The sequence below is a fragment of the Lagenorhynchus albirostris genome, chromosome 3, assembly GCF_949774975.1.
Source record: "Lagenorhynchus albirostris chromosome 3, mLagAlb1.1, whole genome shotgun sequence".
Lineage (NCBI taxonomy): Eukaryota > Metazoa > Chordata > Mammalia > Artiodactyla > Delphinidae > Lagenorhynchus > Lagenorhynchus albirostris.
Window position 1 is genome coordinate 51,032,218 of NC_083097.1, and position 17,798 is coordinate 51,050,015.

Below are 17,798 nucleotides of genomic sequence, written 5' to 3' on the forward strand. Positions count from 1 at the left end.
TAGACTGAGACAAAAGACTGATAAAAATAATTTGTATCTTGGCTCTCTAACCATATTATGCTAGGGCCTTAATATTAAAGAGCTATCTTCTAACTGGTAACTGAATAGCTCTTCATTAGTTTCTCTAAAAATAAGAGTTTTTAATCTCTTCTTGCAAGCTAGGATAGTCTTATGGTTTAAATATATTTTGGGAGTTTGTTCCAACAGTTAAATTGAAAATGTCTGATATTTTCAATTACTTAAAACATTTATGATTTTAAGCTCCTAGCAGAAATCTGCTGCTGAAGGGGAAAAATATTAAGAGCTGTTATTCAGAAAGACACTTATGTAAGAACTGTGACCTTGGTTATTGGTTTGAAAGCAAGAAGTCCTATATTTTAGACCCAAGGCTTTAGAAATCTTTAGTGGGCATTTTCCCCTCTCAGAGCTGAGACAAATGGCTGATGAGTGAAATCTTGAGAATGTTCACAGCTTTTCTCTTTCATTCTGTTGCAGCCCAGAAGGTGGTGAGATCCATCCAGAAATCTGTCGGCTCTACATTCAGCTGCAATGCTGCTTAGAAATGTACACAACAGAGATGCTAAAATCCATATGTCTGCTGGGGTCTCTTCAATTTCATCGAAAAGGTATCTTCATTTAATATATTGCCATAAACACTGAGAAATGTTAAACAAAACCTCATCTTTTGCAAAGGCCTATATGTACCATTTGTCTATCTACACACAATTGGAATGGATATAAATGTTCAGGAAATGTTTGATATAAATGAATAAAAGAAGTCTATATCAGTACTATCAAAGTACATAAGAACATTGACCATCTTGAATAGAAATTGTGGTAGAAACAATTCTCAAATTTATTATTTTACCACTTGTGAACATGATTTTGGCTAGAATCAGCATGGGCAGCCAAATTATATAATGATCTTACTAGGGCAGAAAATGCTATCCAAGATTGCTGCTACTTCCCTAAATGTATTTGGTTGCAAGACGACAAATTATAAGTTGTGTCCGAAAGATTTAAAAATAGGAGGAACTCAACAAACAAAATCTCATTCCCTGGTTTAAGCTATAAAGAGACTACATTGGCTTAAATGAATGAAACCTCTAGAGGCAGCAGTGGCTTCAGCATGGCTTGATCAGACTTCTGACTCCCATTCTGAGTGATGTTCTGCCTTCTGGTGGGGGGAGTTGACTTTACCCTCAAGCTGCCCTTCCCACACATTTGCAAACTGATTCCAACAGTTTCAGTCATCACATATGCATACAGAGAGAATTTCTCCCATTATAGACTAGCAAATGTCCTGAGCTTCGTTCCAACTGGACCAGGTCAGACCACATGTCTACACTTGAACCAATCATGGTAGCCAAGGGGACGGAATTAAGCTGATTGGTTTAGGCAATCAAGGCCCATTCCTGGAGCTAGGAGATGAGTCAACCCCACCCAACCAGTGGCTACTGCATAAAGGGACAGGGTGGAATGGAATGGAATGGATGCTGGGGAGGAAGCCAAAAGTTTCTGTCACTGGAGGATTCAATCTATATTTTCTTTGCTAATTCATTGAACAATAATTTTTGGGAGCCTCCTGAATGCAAACATTTTGTGCTTGAGATCAAGAAATAGAGGGATGCACAGAAGGTAACCTTTGTCTATGATTTAAATTCAGAGATAGAAAAGGTCAGTAAACTGTAATAATCAGGGAAAATCTTTTAGAAAGCGTGGGACTTGAGCTAGGTTGTGAGGATAGGGTTCAGACAGTGAAGGAAAAAGAAAGACCTTTCAGGTGAAGAAGCAGCTAAAGAAGAGATATGAAATCAAATGAGCATGCAATTTGAGAGGAACTAGATGACATGATAAAGTACCTGTAAAAATCAAATCTTGCATATACATGTATGCACAAGTCAGAACTAAAAGTAAGATTATGCTACGCTGCTCCAAAGAGAGATTATTTTCTCGATACATGAATATTATCTTTTTCTTTTTCCTTCTAAAGGCTGAATTTTCATGGGTTTCCACCTTGACTTCATGTTTGGAGAGATTATCCCCTTGACACTCAGGAGTCCTGATCAGAAAATTGAATACTCAGACACACTGATGACCCAAACAGTTGTCACTGGCCCAATGTCTTTGTTTGTCCTCTCTGTTCTCATACACTGCCACCATCACCCCCCCCACACACACACGCATTCACATATGAACACACACAGAGTAGTATTTGCATTCTTTCTAATCATGGTTGACTAGACTGGGTATGGGTCATTTTTTTCCCCAGGTCTGCATTGGCTGTGCTTGCAGTATTTCATGCCCGTGTTGCCCCTGAAATCTCCCCTGATGATTGTTCGTAACACCATGTGACCCCCACTCCCTGTCTCACTCTAACTCCTTGGTTTTTCACCTGGTCTCCCTGCCATCCACTCCTACTTTCTGTCTTTTCACAAATGACTTTTGAAAGGAAGACCCTTCTCTGCTAGCTCTCTGCTTAAAAGTAACAGGGATTCCCTCATCCAGGTTCTTCCTTATTGTATTTGGTCTTGACCACACAAATAAAAAACACATCATCTCTTAACTGATCAGCTCATGTGGTCTGCACTGCCTCCTATCTTCACTGTCCATCTCTGATCCCTGTCCTTCCGTGCCTCTTCCTTTAAAAATAATAACCCTCTGCTCCCTGCTCTAGACCTAACACTCTAAGTATGACTCTAATAAGAATATACCTGATGGAATCTTTGATTTCTCCCCATTGTAATTAAGTCTCCAGATGGATTTCTATTTGATTCTTCTAAAATCATTACTACTTAAAGTGCAAATCCTTAGAAAATGCACTTCAAAATTATCCAGGGTGCTGGATAAACATGGAGACTCATGAATCCTGTCCAGGACCCACTGAATCAGAATCTGGGGGCACTCCAGGTGACTCTGAAACACAGTGAAGATGGATAACTGTTTTGCTACCTTTGAAACAAAAGGAAATCACCCCATCATATGTATAAAAATGGAAACTTTCAAGCCCTTACCTGGCTATTCTTACTCACCTAAGTACATACTTTCAACTTTGTTGTATGCTTTATTCTTTATCACCACTAGACAGAAGTCTGTCTACCAAGAATTAAGATGCCAGATAATATACTCTTTATCCAAACAGTGGTATCTCTAGTGTGGCCTTGGGCTGGAAGGGGTCCTGTCTAGATGAGCTCACTCAGTCCCTTCAAGAAATCAAATAGAGTTGACCCTCACAGATTCAACCAATCGCAGATCACGTACTATGCTTACAATCTATGGCTGTTTGAATCCACAGATATGGAACCACGGATACAGAGGGCCAACTATGGGACTTGAGCCATGGATTTTGGTGTCCATGGCAAGTCCTAGAACCAACCCCCCATTCTCCCCTACACACATACAGATACTGAGGGATGAGTTTAGTCCTCAGAGTCTTAGGGGAATGGTGATTCCCATTCTAGTCTATAACACTCGAAATCTCTTTCTGCTTAGAATCTCTTTCTGGTATGTTTCTTTTAATGCTATGGTAAAAATTCGTATTTTGATAACTTTTAGGTTAGCTAATTTTTTCTCCATCCTAATTTCTTATTACAGCTTGGCCAATTCTTCTTTACTCTTTGTCTTCTATCAAGGAAAAACAGGAATTGTAATTGAGTCATTATTTGGGCTCTATATGAGAGTCTCTGGTCAATTTTTTGTTGTGATTAGATTCTGAAGCCAAATTGTTTTCCAATTCTTTGTACTTTTACTTTTTTAATTTATTTATTTATTTTATTTATTTTTGGCTGCGTTGGGTCTTCACTGCTGCATGTGGGCTTTCTCTAGATGCAGCGAGCGGGCACTACTCTCCGTTATGGTGCACAGGCTTCTCATTGCAGTGGCTTCTCTTGTTGTGGAGCACGGGCTCTAGGCGCATGGGCTTCAGTAGTTGTGGCTCACGGGCTCAATAGTTGTGGCACGCAGCCTCTAGAGCGTGCAGGCTCAGTAGTTGTGGTGCATGGGCTTACTTGCTCCGTGGCATGTGGGATCTTCCCAAACCAGGGCTTCAACCTGTGTCCCCTGCATTGGCAGGCAGATTCTTAACGACTGCGCCACCCGGCAAGCCCCTTAATTTATTTTTATTTCTAATTATCTCCCTGACTGCCACCATAAGTCCAGAAAGTATTGAATATCACATTTAGTTTTACTATTGTATTGAGTAGTCATGTGTTTACTCTTTGAAGAAAAAGGTCACACAAGGTTACCGCAGGGGCAAGGAGTATGGTTTGTTTCTGGGAAAAATAAGCCTCAAATCATTTTAAATCTCATTTTCTGCAGAAAGCTTGAATTTAATAATGAAGATTGTCCTTCTCTCCCAATTAAGCAAATTATAAATATCCTTTGTCCTTAACAACATCTTCAGTGGACCTTCATGAGTTTTGCATGCACCATGTTTCTGAATTTTTGCTGTCTCATAAGTCTGATTGGTACAATCTACTTGGAAATCTTTTATACTTTATAAGATCATGCTATTGCCAAAAAAATGAAGACAAACAGTACTAAGATGATTGTCTTATTTCATGGCCAAGAAAGTTAAAGTAAATTATGGTAATATAAGATAAAAACCCACATTTAATAAAGGTTATTGGATTATACCATGCAGAATGTGGTTCTGAAAAACTGTGGAGAAGATGACAGATGGGAATAATTTCAGGCATTGTGTAATCTCATATTTTAACACTTAAAGTTTTAGCTTGGGCCATTACTTGACAAAGTCTAATTTCTATGTTTATAGTGAAAAATAGTTTCTCTCACTTCTTCACAGTTAATTAGGTGGGAAGTCTTTCCCCACAACTGAATCCATGTATCATATTGACCATTATTGCCTGTTTCCTGACACCAGATAAAATGCGACCACAGGTTTCATTCACTCTGTTGGCAGAAAGTGAAGCCAGATTTCTAAGAGAATTGATGATCCTGCCGTTTTGACCACAGCTTTCCTCTCTCCCATTCTCCCCGCAGTCAGTCAGTTTTGACAACCTTCCCATTCTGAAAGCAGCAGAGAAGAGAGAGCACTCCAGTGCAGCCCCCCTTCACATGTGAACTTGCTCCTTCATCTTTATTTTCATCTCTCCTTGCTCTCTCAAGGGTCTTCTCTGACTCTGTTCCACTCTTCTGCCATCACTTACAGCCAGATTGTCCCCAGGTCCTTTGAGGTATACCATTATCCCTTCCTCCCCCTGAGATAAGATGGGTTCTTCCCCTGCAATGTGCCACCAGTATATATAAAGAGAGAAAAATGTGGAGGAAATGTAGTCACAAAAGGGGAAAGAAGAGAGAAATGTCAAACTCTAGTGGGAGTTGAGAGCTCAAGATGCTCTCATAAGAAATTAATGAACCGCCATCCGTCCAGCAAAATACAGGATAAACTTAAGACAAAGAATAGAATATGAGCAGTAAAGACTCCAGGGTATTCAGCCTCCTATTAAGAAATGTAAAGAAAATGACCCACCAATAAAAGAAACAAGCAACGCAGAGACGGAAATAGAATAAAACCACAAGTAAAGCCTTATTTTCCAATGTAATGAGGCAATTGATACTAAAATAGAACATTAGGTTTGAAGAAATGAAGCAGAATAAATCTTAAAATAGATTATGATTCAACTTATGAGTGGAAACATGCATTTGTTCTTTGAACAAATATTTGTTGAGCACTTGTGTAAGGTACTGGGAGACTGAAACGATCAGGGCTGAAGAGATCCCTGTTCTTACGGAGTATATAGTCTCGTGAAGAGAAATATTCACGAGAATTTCTAAAATTTGGGGGGAAAAATTTCTAAAACTCCCAAACACTAAAATTACAATGTCAATAATTAGAATAGGTAATGTAATAGAAAGTGACCATGACTGGGTGGCTACTTTAGAAGGGATGGTCAAAGCTCTCCGAGGAGGTAGGACTTAATCTGAGATTTAATGACAAGAAGGACACAACTTCATGAACATTGGTATCTAATGCAAAGGACCCAAGACCAGAACAACTTGTACTATCTGAAGAACCCAAATATAACCAACTTCTGGAATGTAAGGGCAATCTAACACCACCTATTACTCTGTCTCCGTGTCCTCATATATCAATACCAAACAGTGAACAGGACACAATATTCATCACCTTTTGTCAAAGTAGATGTCAGCTGAGGACTAGGATAACAGCAATGATAATAGCTTCCACTTATTGTATACTTTCTACTTGCCAGGGGCTTTATACATGTCATCTTATTTCATCCTCAAGTATCGTTTTTCCCGTTTTACTGATGGAGAAGCTGAGGCTCAAAGAGGTAACTTGTTGTCCAAGGTCACAGAGCACATTAATCCTGCTGCAAAGTTCATGATTGTTCCACTACACCAGACCATTTCCCACTAAGCCACATTGGAGAAAGGCAAGAGAACATATCAAATCGGGAAATGAAAGACACTAGCACCATGGGCTGAATTTTATCCACACATCTGACAATGATTGGTGCGCGTATTCCAGAATACCATGTTTAATGGCTAAAATTTATTGTATATTTAATTTCTTACCAAAATAAGTTCAGAGAGTTACTTTTAAGATGAGAGGGAAAGTTAACTGCGTAGATCATTTAATGATTTATAAGATATTTGCTGTGATCCAAAGGGAGCATGATTTAGCCATGATGCCCATTAAAGGAAAGTTGAAATTAATTAACTATACAGTCAATACCGTCTGCACATTGTTCTGCTCTACCTTAGGGGTTGGAAATGGAGAAGTGAAAGCCTCACAGGGACCTCCCTCAAATGTGTTTCCATTGTCTGCTCTTCTCCTGTGCCCTGTGATTCTGCTTCCTCACTCAGCTAATGGAACCACCAAGATGACTACTACTCTGGGGTCAATGATAGGACTACAGTGTCACAAGGAGCACAGAGAAGGACACAGGGTGGGGGAGGGAAATAGCTCTGTATCAGAAAATGTTTATTTCCCAGTGTATGGGCAAGAATGGATTTCTGTTTATGGTATAAGTATTATTTCCCACTATGTGTTTATGGCACTATGAATATCTTCTTACCACAGTGTAGAAAAGCCTTTGAAACTATTTTTTAATATAGGCAAACAACTAACTGAACTAATATAACTTATTTCTATTTAAATTACATGCTTTTTGGAAATGCAAGAGTAAAAGTGGATTACTTAACAAACAGCTTACATTTCCCCAGTCCTTTTCACACTGGATGGAGTTATAAATCTCCTACCCGTTATGAAAATGCATGAGAGTGAGAGTAACCATGTGGATAAGCTTCCACGCATCTCATGTAAACTGTGTTCATTTAGTTGTTCACAGTCAGTATGAAAACTGTCCCGAGAGCCTTCCCTGTGTATAGTATCATAGCAGATAATGTGTCAAGAGCACAAAGGACATAGGAAATTTGCCCCTGCCATCAAGGAAATGATAGTGCAGTGACAGAATATTAGCTCAGAGAAGATTAGTTTGTTTTGTTTTGATTCCTAGGGAAATGTACACAAATGGATAAAATTGACTCTGCTGGACATCGGAGTCCAAACTCAGGGCCTCCAAGGAGACACTATGGCAATGCTTCCTACTGTCACTATAGGCTGAAGACAGGCAGGCAAGAAAGGAGTGGAGAGGAGAAGGGGAAATGGAGAGAGGAAAATATGAATAGAAAAGAAAGAGGATGGGAGAAATGAGATCAAGAGGAGGAAAGAGGTCTCCAGAGTGGAGTGTGATAAAGGGGCCTCCACTCTAAATAAAGGACCCCAGCCCAGTCTTCTGGGACTCTTGAGGCTGCCCCACAATCACATGTGGTTTTTTTCCTCCTAAACAACTGATCATTTCTCACAAATATAAGAATAACTAGCCTTCCAAACTGGTATGTGCTTCATGTGTGGTTTCCCTTAACTTTTCCTCAAACATGCCTATTATATTATCCATAAACAGGCTAAAAATACATGGAAATCCCAAAGGAGCTGAAGGCCAAAAGCTTTGCGAGGCCCTGAGGAAAGTGGCCAACTTTTTGACATCCTGGTTCTCAACAGTGGTGAAGCCAGTTTAGTGACATTTTAAGGTGCTCTAAAGGCTCCCCTTCTCCCCTCCCCCTCCATCCCCTCCCCAAGAAAATAATTGTTCACTGAGGCCTGAAATTGATGTTTCAGGGGACAGAGTTTTTCATTTCATAATAAAAAATGATTTTAAATGCATAGTCACTCTTGGGCAAAGTAAAACTTTGACTTGAAGTTACCATCTAGAAGCAGCTTGACCCTTTCCTGAGAGCAGAGCAGACAGCCCACCTGATGTTAGAAACAGGTGCTCCTTCTAAGGATAACTGGTCAAACGGGGGAAGCTGGGGATGCAGAACTCAGATAGGCCAACATTCAGGTTTGTGAGGCGCTCCCCTGCCGACTTTTTAATGTGGCTCAGAAGAACATCTGTGGAACAGCCCTGCTAGCCTCTCCAGCCTCATCTCTCACCAGCAGCCCCATCTCAACTGCCTCGGCATCTTGAACTACTTCGAGGAACTTGAACTTAGAAGTTCTTTCCAGTTGCTCCCTCTGCCTGAAACATATTGTCCACCCTGCCCCACTCCACAACGATCCCTTTCACCCGGTCTACCCTATGCTTTCTTTGGTTTGTAACTTAGATGGGACTTTCCTGCAGAAAGCTTTTCCTGGCTCTCCAAGGCAGGACCTATGCCCATGCAATGTGTCCCCCAGGCACGTGTCACATTGAGGGATAGACACCTGATTTGTTGTCTGTTGTCCTCTCCAGAGTTGATCACCTTGAGTGTGTTCACCACTGTATCTATACATTTAGTACAGTGCCTGGAGCAGATAAAGTTTCAATTAATAATTATTGAATAAGCAAAGGAATTTGCTTTCATTCTGCATCTGTTGTTAAATGAGAGGGAGTATAATTGGAGAAAAAGAAGCTTGTCCAGAGATGTTGGACTGAACTCATACGTATATTTCCCCTCCTACTAAAAACCCATCGACATAACAGCAAAAGATATAATGAAAAGAATAAATCCATATTCGTTCTTATATTTGTCAGGGTAGGGTAACAGCTGCATGAAACATCATCAAATCTCAATGGATTAGAACAATGAGAGTTCATTATTCACCATTGTCATAGTCCAGTGCCAGAGCTAGGGTGGGGTGGGCCCTTTTATTCTTTCCATTCCCCAAATCCATCCAATTGTCAGGGGAGAAAAGAAAGCATGGATGTTCCCATGGGAGGATTTTTAGAAGCCAATCTGGAAGAGGCATACATCACTCTTACTCAGAATCCATTTGCCATAACTCTGTCAAATGGGTCCTACTAATTGTAAGAGGAAAAAAAAAATAGAGGTCGGCAGACACAAAACAGTCTCCCATGGCCCTGAAAAACAAGGAAGTATGATTTCAACAAACCAGAAATTGAGGAATTTCTCAAAGCTAGAGCAACAGGGATTGGATTGGTAGATATAAATGAAGAAATGAAGCCACAACCAATAAGAAACTCAAGAAACAAAAGAAATTCATGCAGGAGAAAAATACGACAAAAATAAAATCAATTCCAGACATACTTCAAAGTAGGAGTCAACAAATACAAATCACAGGAAGGATTTCTGGAGCTGTTGTCAGGGAAATAAATGTTTGAAATTGCATTCAGGAAAAGCTGGGCTGCCCCACACTGAGTAACCAAGACCATCATTGCTTACCCCAGGAGGACACCTGCTGTGAGTGTCAGGACCAGGCAGCAAAGCAGAACAGAGGGTGAAGTAACTCGAATCCTCCATAAGGACTGCTGCAGAGGAAGAAGAAAGTGAGCACATGACTCCAGTGTTTTTTCCCAGGCTAAATTGTTCCACATATCTCTTTGGAGTAGGAGTTGTAAACAGGAAACTCAAAGCAAACACGGGACCCAAAAAATAGGCTGTGTGCCCAGGTAAACTTATCAACGGAGATGAGAAGCACCCTGAAGACAAGCTTTAGACACACCTTGTCCAGCCACACATCCTGCCCCTTTTCCAATCACCAGAAGGAGGATACTCATCAGAATGATGGGCAAAGAGAGATCCTCAAGGACAAAGCTAAACAGACATCCAGGGATTAGCAGATTTTTAAGAAAAATCAACACCCTGAAAGGGAGGTACCAAATGGCAACACGCAAACAACTAATACTTGATGAACAAATTTTAAAGTAGAAACAGATGAAGAATTTAAAATATAAACGTAATCAACAGATTTATTTTAGGTCTGTCATACCTCAAAAGCAGTAACTGTAACAGAAAGGAAGCAACGGGATTTGTTGGAAATGAAAGTGTTTTCCATCAAATAAAATTTTAATAGATGGGTTAATTAGTGTTGGGAGATCATTCTCCTTCAGGCTCTTGCACTTCAGGGAACAGAGTTTTTCTTGCAAAGTGAGGCACTGACTGCCCTTTGTTTCACACTATCTTTTCAAGGATGTTTATTTAGTAAATGTTCTTGAAAAACAGAGACAGTGCCTCCCCTCCAGAGCAAGGCATGCTTACGATTGATTCAGCATAATGAAAACGTTTCCCTCTAGCGCAAAGGGCAGACATGCTTATAGAAGACTTCAGATCGTTAATCTCAGGGTTCCTGAGATTAAGGTTCCTGTGTGTGTGTGGAGGTATAATGATCTGGCTCTTCTTGTGTCTCCCTGTGGGAATTAAAACTCAAGAAATAAACACAAATGCTGATATTCTACTACAATTTTGTGAGTGCTAAATTTTCTTTGTCTCTAACCCAGAGTCTCGTGTCTCTTTCCAGGATCCATGAGATTGTGACAAGTTAATTCACAGGTAGAGGGAAATCTCAGACCCTTCACAGTTCTTAACAATTATTATAATGGAAATACTGAGAGCCTAAAATAGGCACCTGAAAAGTCAAGTCTAGGTATTCTCCCAGAGCTCAGCCCCCCACAGTGAATATAGAATATAGGGCTAATTAAGATCCAGAGACTCTAACATGAAATAGGATTCTGAAAGAATAGGGAAAACAGAGAGAAATAGATAATTAAGAAAAATAGAAAAACTTTTTGCAAACCTAAAGAAATATTTATATTGAAAAGGCTATAACATCTTAATAAATCACTCCATAGATTACTTAATATTTACAAAGGGAAAAAGAGTCCTCTACCATGGTAAAAGCTGGAAGAAATCACCTTAACCAAGTAATCAATATTTAACTAACATCATTAATAATGGGACAAACACATACGCTTTCTAATGCAATGCACTAAAAAGGACACAATATCACTTCTATAATATTCTTGCCAAAAATGTTTACTCTGAACCTAGACTTGTGGAAACAATCAGACAAATCCAAATTTAAAGACATTCTTTAAAACAACTGGCCCAGACTCTTTATTCAAAAATATCAATGTCATGAAAAATGAAAAAAGACAAGGATGCTATTCTAGATTAAAAGAGAATAAAGAAACATGACAATTAGATGTGGTACATAATCCTTATTTGAATCCTTCAATGTAAAAAAAAAGCTATAAAGGACATTATTGGAACAAATGGGGAAATTTGAATATAGAATATATATATATATAAAATAATAGCATTGTATCAAATTGAATTGAAACATTTAAATCAAAATTAAATAAAGTTTTTCATGTGCTAATTGTTTTAAGGTTATGTAGGAAAACATTTTTGTTCTTTAGGAGTTATATGTTGAAGTATTTGGGATAAAGTAACATTAATGTCTGCAACTCTGAAATGATTCAACAAAAAATTATATATATATATTATACATTTATACATATACACGTTATACACATAATCCACATATATGAAACCTATATATATATATATGTATATACACACACCCACAGAGAATGAGAGAGATAAAAGAAGAATATGGCTAAATATTAAAAATTGGTTAAACTAGAATATTTGGATGTTCATTGTATTATTCTTTCAAGTTTGCTATAGGTTTGAAAATTTTCAAAATAAAAAATTGGTGAAAGTAGATTGCAAATGCCAATCAAATGCCAAAAAATGGAGTAATATATAAAACACCCATAGCTAGACATATTTAAGAACCATTTCATAACTCAAAATGTTTAAAGATAAAAAATTTTCAGAGGGCCATAAACAGGCCACATACATAGCATCCTTGGGTAGAGATAGAAGAAAGGGAACAATATCATCCAAGTTGTGAGAGAAACTTAGTTAGAACATAGATTTTTATATCCAGCCAGTTAGAATTTAAGTGTGCATACAGCAAGAGAGAGAGAGAGAAGAAAAAGTATTTTCAGTAATATAAAGAATAAGAAATTTTGTATCAGAGATCTCCTCTGAAATAATGTCAAAGATATGTTCCAGCAAAATGAGAATGAATCAAAGAAACAGGAAGATATGGAATCCAAGAAACAGTGGAATACAAAGAAATTGTAAGCCATAAATACACAGCATTAGAGATATGAAACAGTTACAACAGAAAACCAAACTATTAAAAATGTATTTAGTGAAAATTTTTCTAGGACAAATGAGTTATCAAATTTAACTCAAGAAGAGTAAAATCTTTTAATAAACCATTAAACCTAGACAGTACTGAAAAAATAATCAATGAGTCATCCTTCAATAAAGTTCTAAATCTCAGATGGTAGTAATTTATAGTTTCACCTACAGTGGAAATTATCAGTATCTATTACATAGAGAGAATTCTTACAAATCAACAAGACAGCCCTATTTTTTTTACCATCTTTATTAGAGTATAATTGCTTTACAATGGTGTGTCAGTTTCTGCTTTATAACAAAGTATATCAGTTATACATATACATATGTTCCCATAGCTCTTCCCTCTTGCATCTCCCTCCCTCCCACACTTCCTATCCCACCCCTCTAGGTGGTCACAAAGCACCGAGCTGATCTCCCTGTGCTATGCGGCTGCTTCCCACTAGCTATCTATTTTACGTTTGGTAGTGTATATATGTCCATGCCACTCTCTCACTTTGTCACAACTTACCCTTCCCCCTCCCCATATCCTCAAGTCCATTCTCTAGTAGGTCTGTGTCTTTATTCCCGTCTTGCCCCTAGGTTCCTCATGACATTTTTTTTCTTAGATTCCATATATATATGTGTTAGCATACGGTATTTGTTTTTCTCTTTCTGAGTTACTTCAGTCTGTATGACAGACTCTAGGTTCATCCACCTCACTACCCAATAACTCAATTTCGTTTCTTTTTACGTCTGAGTAATATTCCATTGTATATATGTGCCACATCTTCTTTATCCATTCATCTGTTGATGGACACTTAGGTTGTTTCCATCTCCTGCCTACTGTAAATAGAGCTGCAATGAACATTTTGGTACATGACTCTTTTTGAATTATGGTTTTCTCAGGGTATATGCCCAGTAGTGGGATTGCTGGGTCATATGGTAGTTCTATTTTTAGTTTTTTAAGGAACCTCCATACTGTTCTTCATAGTGGCTGTAGCAATTTACATTCCCACCAACAGTGCAGGAGGGTTCCCTTTTCTCCACACCCTCTCCAGCATTTATTGTTTGTAGAGTTTTTGATGATGGCCATTCTGACCGGTGTGAGATGATATTTCATTGTAGTTTTGATTTGCATTTCTCTAATGATTAATAATGTTGAGCATTCTTTCATGTGTTTGATGGCAATCTGTATATCTTCTTTGGAGAAATGTCTATTTAGGCCTTCTGCCCATTTTTGGATTGGGTTGTTTGCTTTTTTGATATTGAGCTGCATGAGCTGCTTGTAAATTTTGGAGATTAATTCTTTGTCAGTTGCTTCACTTGCAAATATTTTCTCCCATTCTGAGGGTTGTCTTTTCGTCTTGTTTATGGTTTCTTTTGCTGTGCAAAAGCTTTGAAGTTTCATTACGTCCCATTTGTTTATTTTTGTTTTTATTTCCATTTCTCTAGGAGGTGGATCAAAAAGGATCTTGCTGTGAGTTATGTCATAGAGTGTCCTGCCTATGTTTTCCTCTAAGAGTTTGATAGTTTCTGGCCTTACATTTAGGTCTTTAATCCATTTTGAGCTTATTTTTGTGTATGGTGTTAGGGAGTGACCTAATCTCATACTTTTATATGTACCTGTCCAGTTTTCCCAGCACCACTTATTGAAGAGGCTGTCTTTATTCCACTGTATATTCTTGCCTCCTTTATCAAAGATAAGGTGACCATATGTGCATGGGTTTATCTCTGGGCTTTCTATCCTGCTCCGTTGGTCTATATTTCTGTTTTTGTGCCAGTACCATACTGTCTTGATTACTGTACCTTTGTAGTATAGTCTGAAGTCAGGGAGCCTGATTCCTCCAGCTCCATTTTTCTTTCTCACGATTGCTTTGGGGCTTCCCAGGTGGCGCAGTGGTTGGGAGTCCGCCTGCCGATGCAGAGGACATGGGTTCATGCCCTGGTCTGGGAAGATCCCACATGCCACGGAGCAGCTAGGCCCGTAAGCCATGGCCGCTGAGCCTGCGCATCTGGAGCCTGTGCTCCACAATGGGAGAGGCCACAACAGTGAGAGGCCCGCGTACAGCAAAAAAAAAAAAAAAAAAAAAGATTGCTTTGGCTATTCGGGGTCTTTTGCATTTCCATATAAATTATGAAATTTTTTGTTCTAGTCCTGTGAAAAATGCCTGTGGTATTTTGCTAGGGATTGCATTGAATCTGTAGGGATTGCACTGAATCTGTAGATTGTTTTGGGTAGTAGAGTCATTTTCACAATGTTGATTCTACCAATCCAAGAACATGGTATAACTCTCCATTTGTATCATCTTTAATTTCTTTCATCACTGTATTATAATTTTCTGCATACAGGTCTTTTGTCTCCTTAGGTTTATTCCTAGATACTTTATTCTTTTTGTTGTAATGGTAAATGGGAATGTTTTCTTAATTTCACTTTCAGATTTTTCATCATTAGTGTATAGGAATGCTAGAGATTTCTGTGCATTAATTTTGTATCCTGCTACTTTACCAAATTCATTGATTAGCTCTAGTAGTTTTCTGGTAGCATCTTTAGGATTCTCTATGTATAGTATCATGTCATCTGCAGTGACAGATTTACTTCTTCTTTTCCAATTTGTATTCCTTTTATTTCTTTTTCTTCTCTGATTGGTGTGGCTAAAACTTCCAAAACTATGTTGAATAATAGTGGTGAGAGTGGACCACCTTGTCTTGTTCCTGATCTTAGTGGAAATGGTTTCAGTTTTCCACCATTGAGGATGATGTTGGCTGTGGGTTTGTCATATATGGCCTTTATTATGTTGAGGAAAGTTCCCTCTATGCCTACTTTCTGCAGGACTTTTTATCATAAATGGGTGTTGAATTTTGTCAAAAGCTTTTTCTGCATCTATTGAGATGATCATATGGTTTTTATTCTTCAGTTTTTTAATATGGTGTATCACATTGATTGATTTGTGTATATTGAAGAATCCTTGCCTTCCTGGAATAAACCCCACTTGATCATGGTGTATGATCCTTTTAATGTGCTGTTGGATTCTGTTTGCTAGTATTTTGTTGAGGATGTTGCATCTATGTTCATCAGCGATATCGGCCTGTAGTTTTCTTTCTTTGTGACACCCTTGTCTGGTTATGGTATCAGGGTGATGGTGGCCTCATAGAATGAGTTTGGGAGTGTTCCTCCCTCTGCTATATTTTGGAAGAGTTGAGAAGGATAGGTGTTAGCTCTTCTCTAAATGTTTGATAGAATTCGCCTGTGAAGCCATCTGGTCCTGAAGACAGCGCTATTTTTTAAATGGGCAAATGATATGAATAGAAAATGAAAAGAAGAAATACAGGCAGCCAATTCACTTATGAAAAATAAATTTAATCTCAGTAGTAATAAAAGAGGTGAAAAGAAACTTCAATGAGAGATTCTATTTTCCTTCATCAAATAAGCAAAAATTAAATATTGATAATATGAAGTTCTGGCAAAGGTGTAGGGAAATAGATTCTCTCATTTACAGCTGGTAGAAGGAAAATGTAAATTAGCATAGACTTTTCAGAGGCCAATTTGGCAATATATATTAAGGTACAAAATGTGAATACATATACTTTGTCCAAGTTTTCTGCTTTAAAGGATCTGTCCCATACAAATACTGGCATACTCTGGAGAAAGGGAAGAATTACAATGTAAATTCCTTACTAGGGGATACTGTGCATCCATTCAAAAGCATAAAATAAATCAGAATGCATTAACATGAAAGTATCTCTAACCATAGTAATGTGGCAAAGAAAGCTGTATAACATATATAGTATAATTACTTTTTTTGATGCTGTATATCTGTTGAAATCATCTGATGTGTAAGCTTTCGTCCTTGGTACTGGACTTACAGAACTGAAGAAAACAGATAAGGTTCCTGGCCTTACATACTTTACATATCCAGTTTGGGAGATGGGAGATGAGAGTGGGGTTGGGGTGAGCAAATAATAAACCAGTTAGCAAATACATAAGGTAAGTTTCTATTAGTGATAAGTGTTCTATTAAGGCAATAAACAGGGACTGTAGTGGGAGAGGATGCCCAGCGTAAAGTCAGTGCTATCAGTAAATGAGAGCAATTATGATCTCCCCACATATGTTCTGGAATTGAAAACCCCTACAATTCCTATCAATCTCTTGTCTTTCAAGATGTGCCAGCCAGAGAAGATGTAATATAATCAAAATTCTGCAGAGATTTTGTAAGCTGACAGAAAGCACCAAACTGCAAGTCCAGCATCCAAGTTTTTCATTCTTGTGCATCTGCATTAGCAGAGTTATATCTAGTCTCTGAAAATGAGGGAAAGGAGGGTGTACTTGGCATTGCAAGCTCATAGGCATGTTTCAGGAATACATGAATAATTAAGTTACCTTTTTTTTAGAATGTTTTTGTCTTATGTAAGTAGAATTAGTACAGGCAGTAAGTGTACACAAAGTGATTGTGGATTGGACTTTACATATGTGTTTGTGTATAAGAAGAGTACATATGAAGGAGATAGAGGACTCCAAGAAGGAACATCATGCTATCTTGAGTCCTCCCTGTTCCCATGAATGAAAGTTTTGGGCTCTACAGTCCTGACCACAGGGTAGGGGCTACAGTGGCCCCACGCCAAGCAGAGCCCATAAAGCAGAGAATTTCTTTGTGTGAATCTTCTTCATCTACCATTTGCTATCCAAACCATACTCCATTCTCCATGGCATTTCAAACCCAAAAGAGCAGAACAGGAGCCATGTGTGCTTTCAGGTGGCCCTCTCCTTTAGACCTCTGAAAAGCAGAGGGCTGTTTTGGGGGACACCACCCTTTTGTCCCTCTCTCAAGTGCTAGCCACTCTTGCTCAGACTCACATCCCAAGGCTGACTGCTCAGAGGTAGGTGCCAAATGGACTGCATGTGTGCACTCTACCAGGAGATTCAATGCAAGTGCTTTTAAGAGGTCAATGCCCTCCCACTGGGAAATGGTAATATGCTATGTACTTAATTTCTACCCAACAGCAATACCATAAAATTGGAAAAAACAATTCCATCACCCAGGATCAATGTGCATAAAGTATACACAAAAGGATCAAAAGTTTTCATCAGTAAACTTATGTTTGTGCTTTGGCTGAATATTCAGAGGTCCACTTCTACTATAGGCTGATGAATGCTGTACAGTTAATTACCAGTTAATTGCTTGTCTCGTTCTCCTTGTGTTGCTACTACATGGGTTACAAATGACAGGGATGAGATTTTTGCTAGTTGCCTTCAGATCAGGAATCCAAGGGAAAAGCTTCCCATTAGATTTTACCATAAAGAGCCTTCCTTTTCATAAGTGTTTTTGTTTTTTTAAAAA

The 17,798-nt window shown here is 38.5% G+C and overlaps 1 protein-coding gene across 1 annotated transcript in view; it reads left to right on the forward strand.

Moving 5' to 3' along the window:
- RGS7BP (regulator of G protein signaling 7 binding protein) overlaps positions 1-17,798 on the forward strand; it is a 117,066-nt gene that overhangs the window by 75,487 nt on the left and 23,781 nt on the right. The window contains exon 3 of the mRNA XM_060146100.1: positions 496-626. Coding sequence (XP_060002083.1) covers positions 496-626 — 131 coding nt within the window. The remainder of the gene's footprint in view (positions 1-495; positions 627-17,798) is intronic.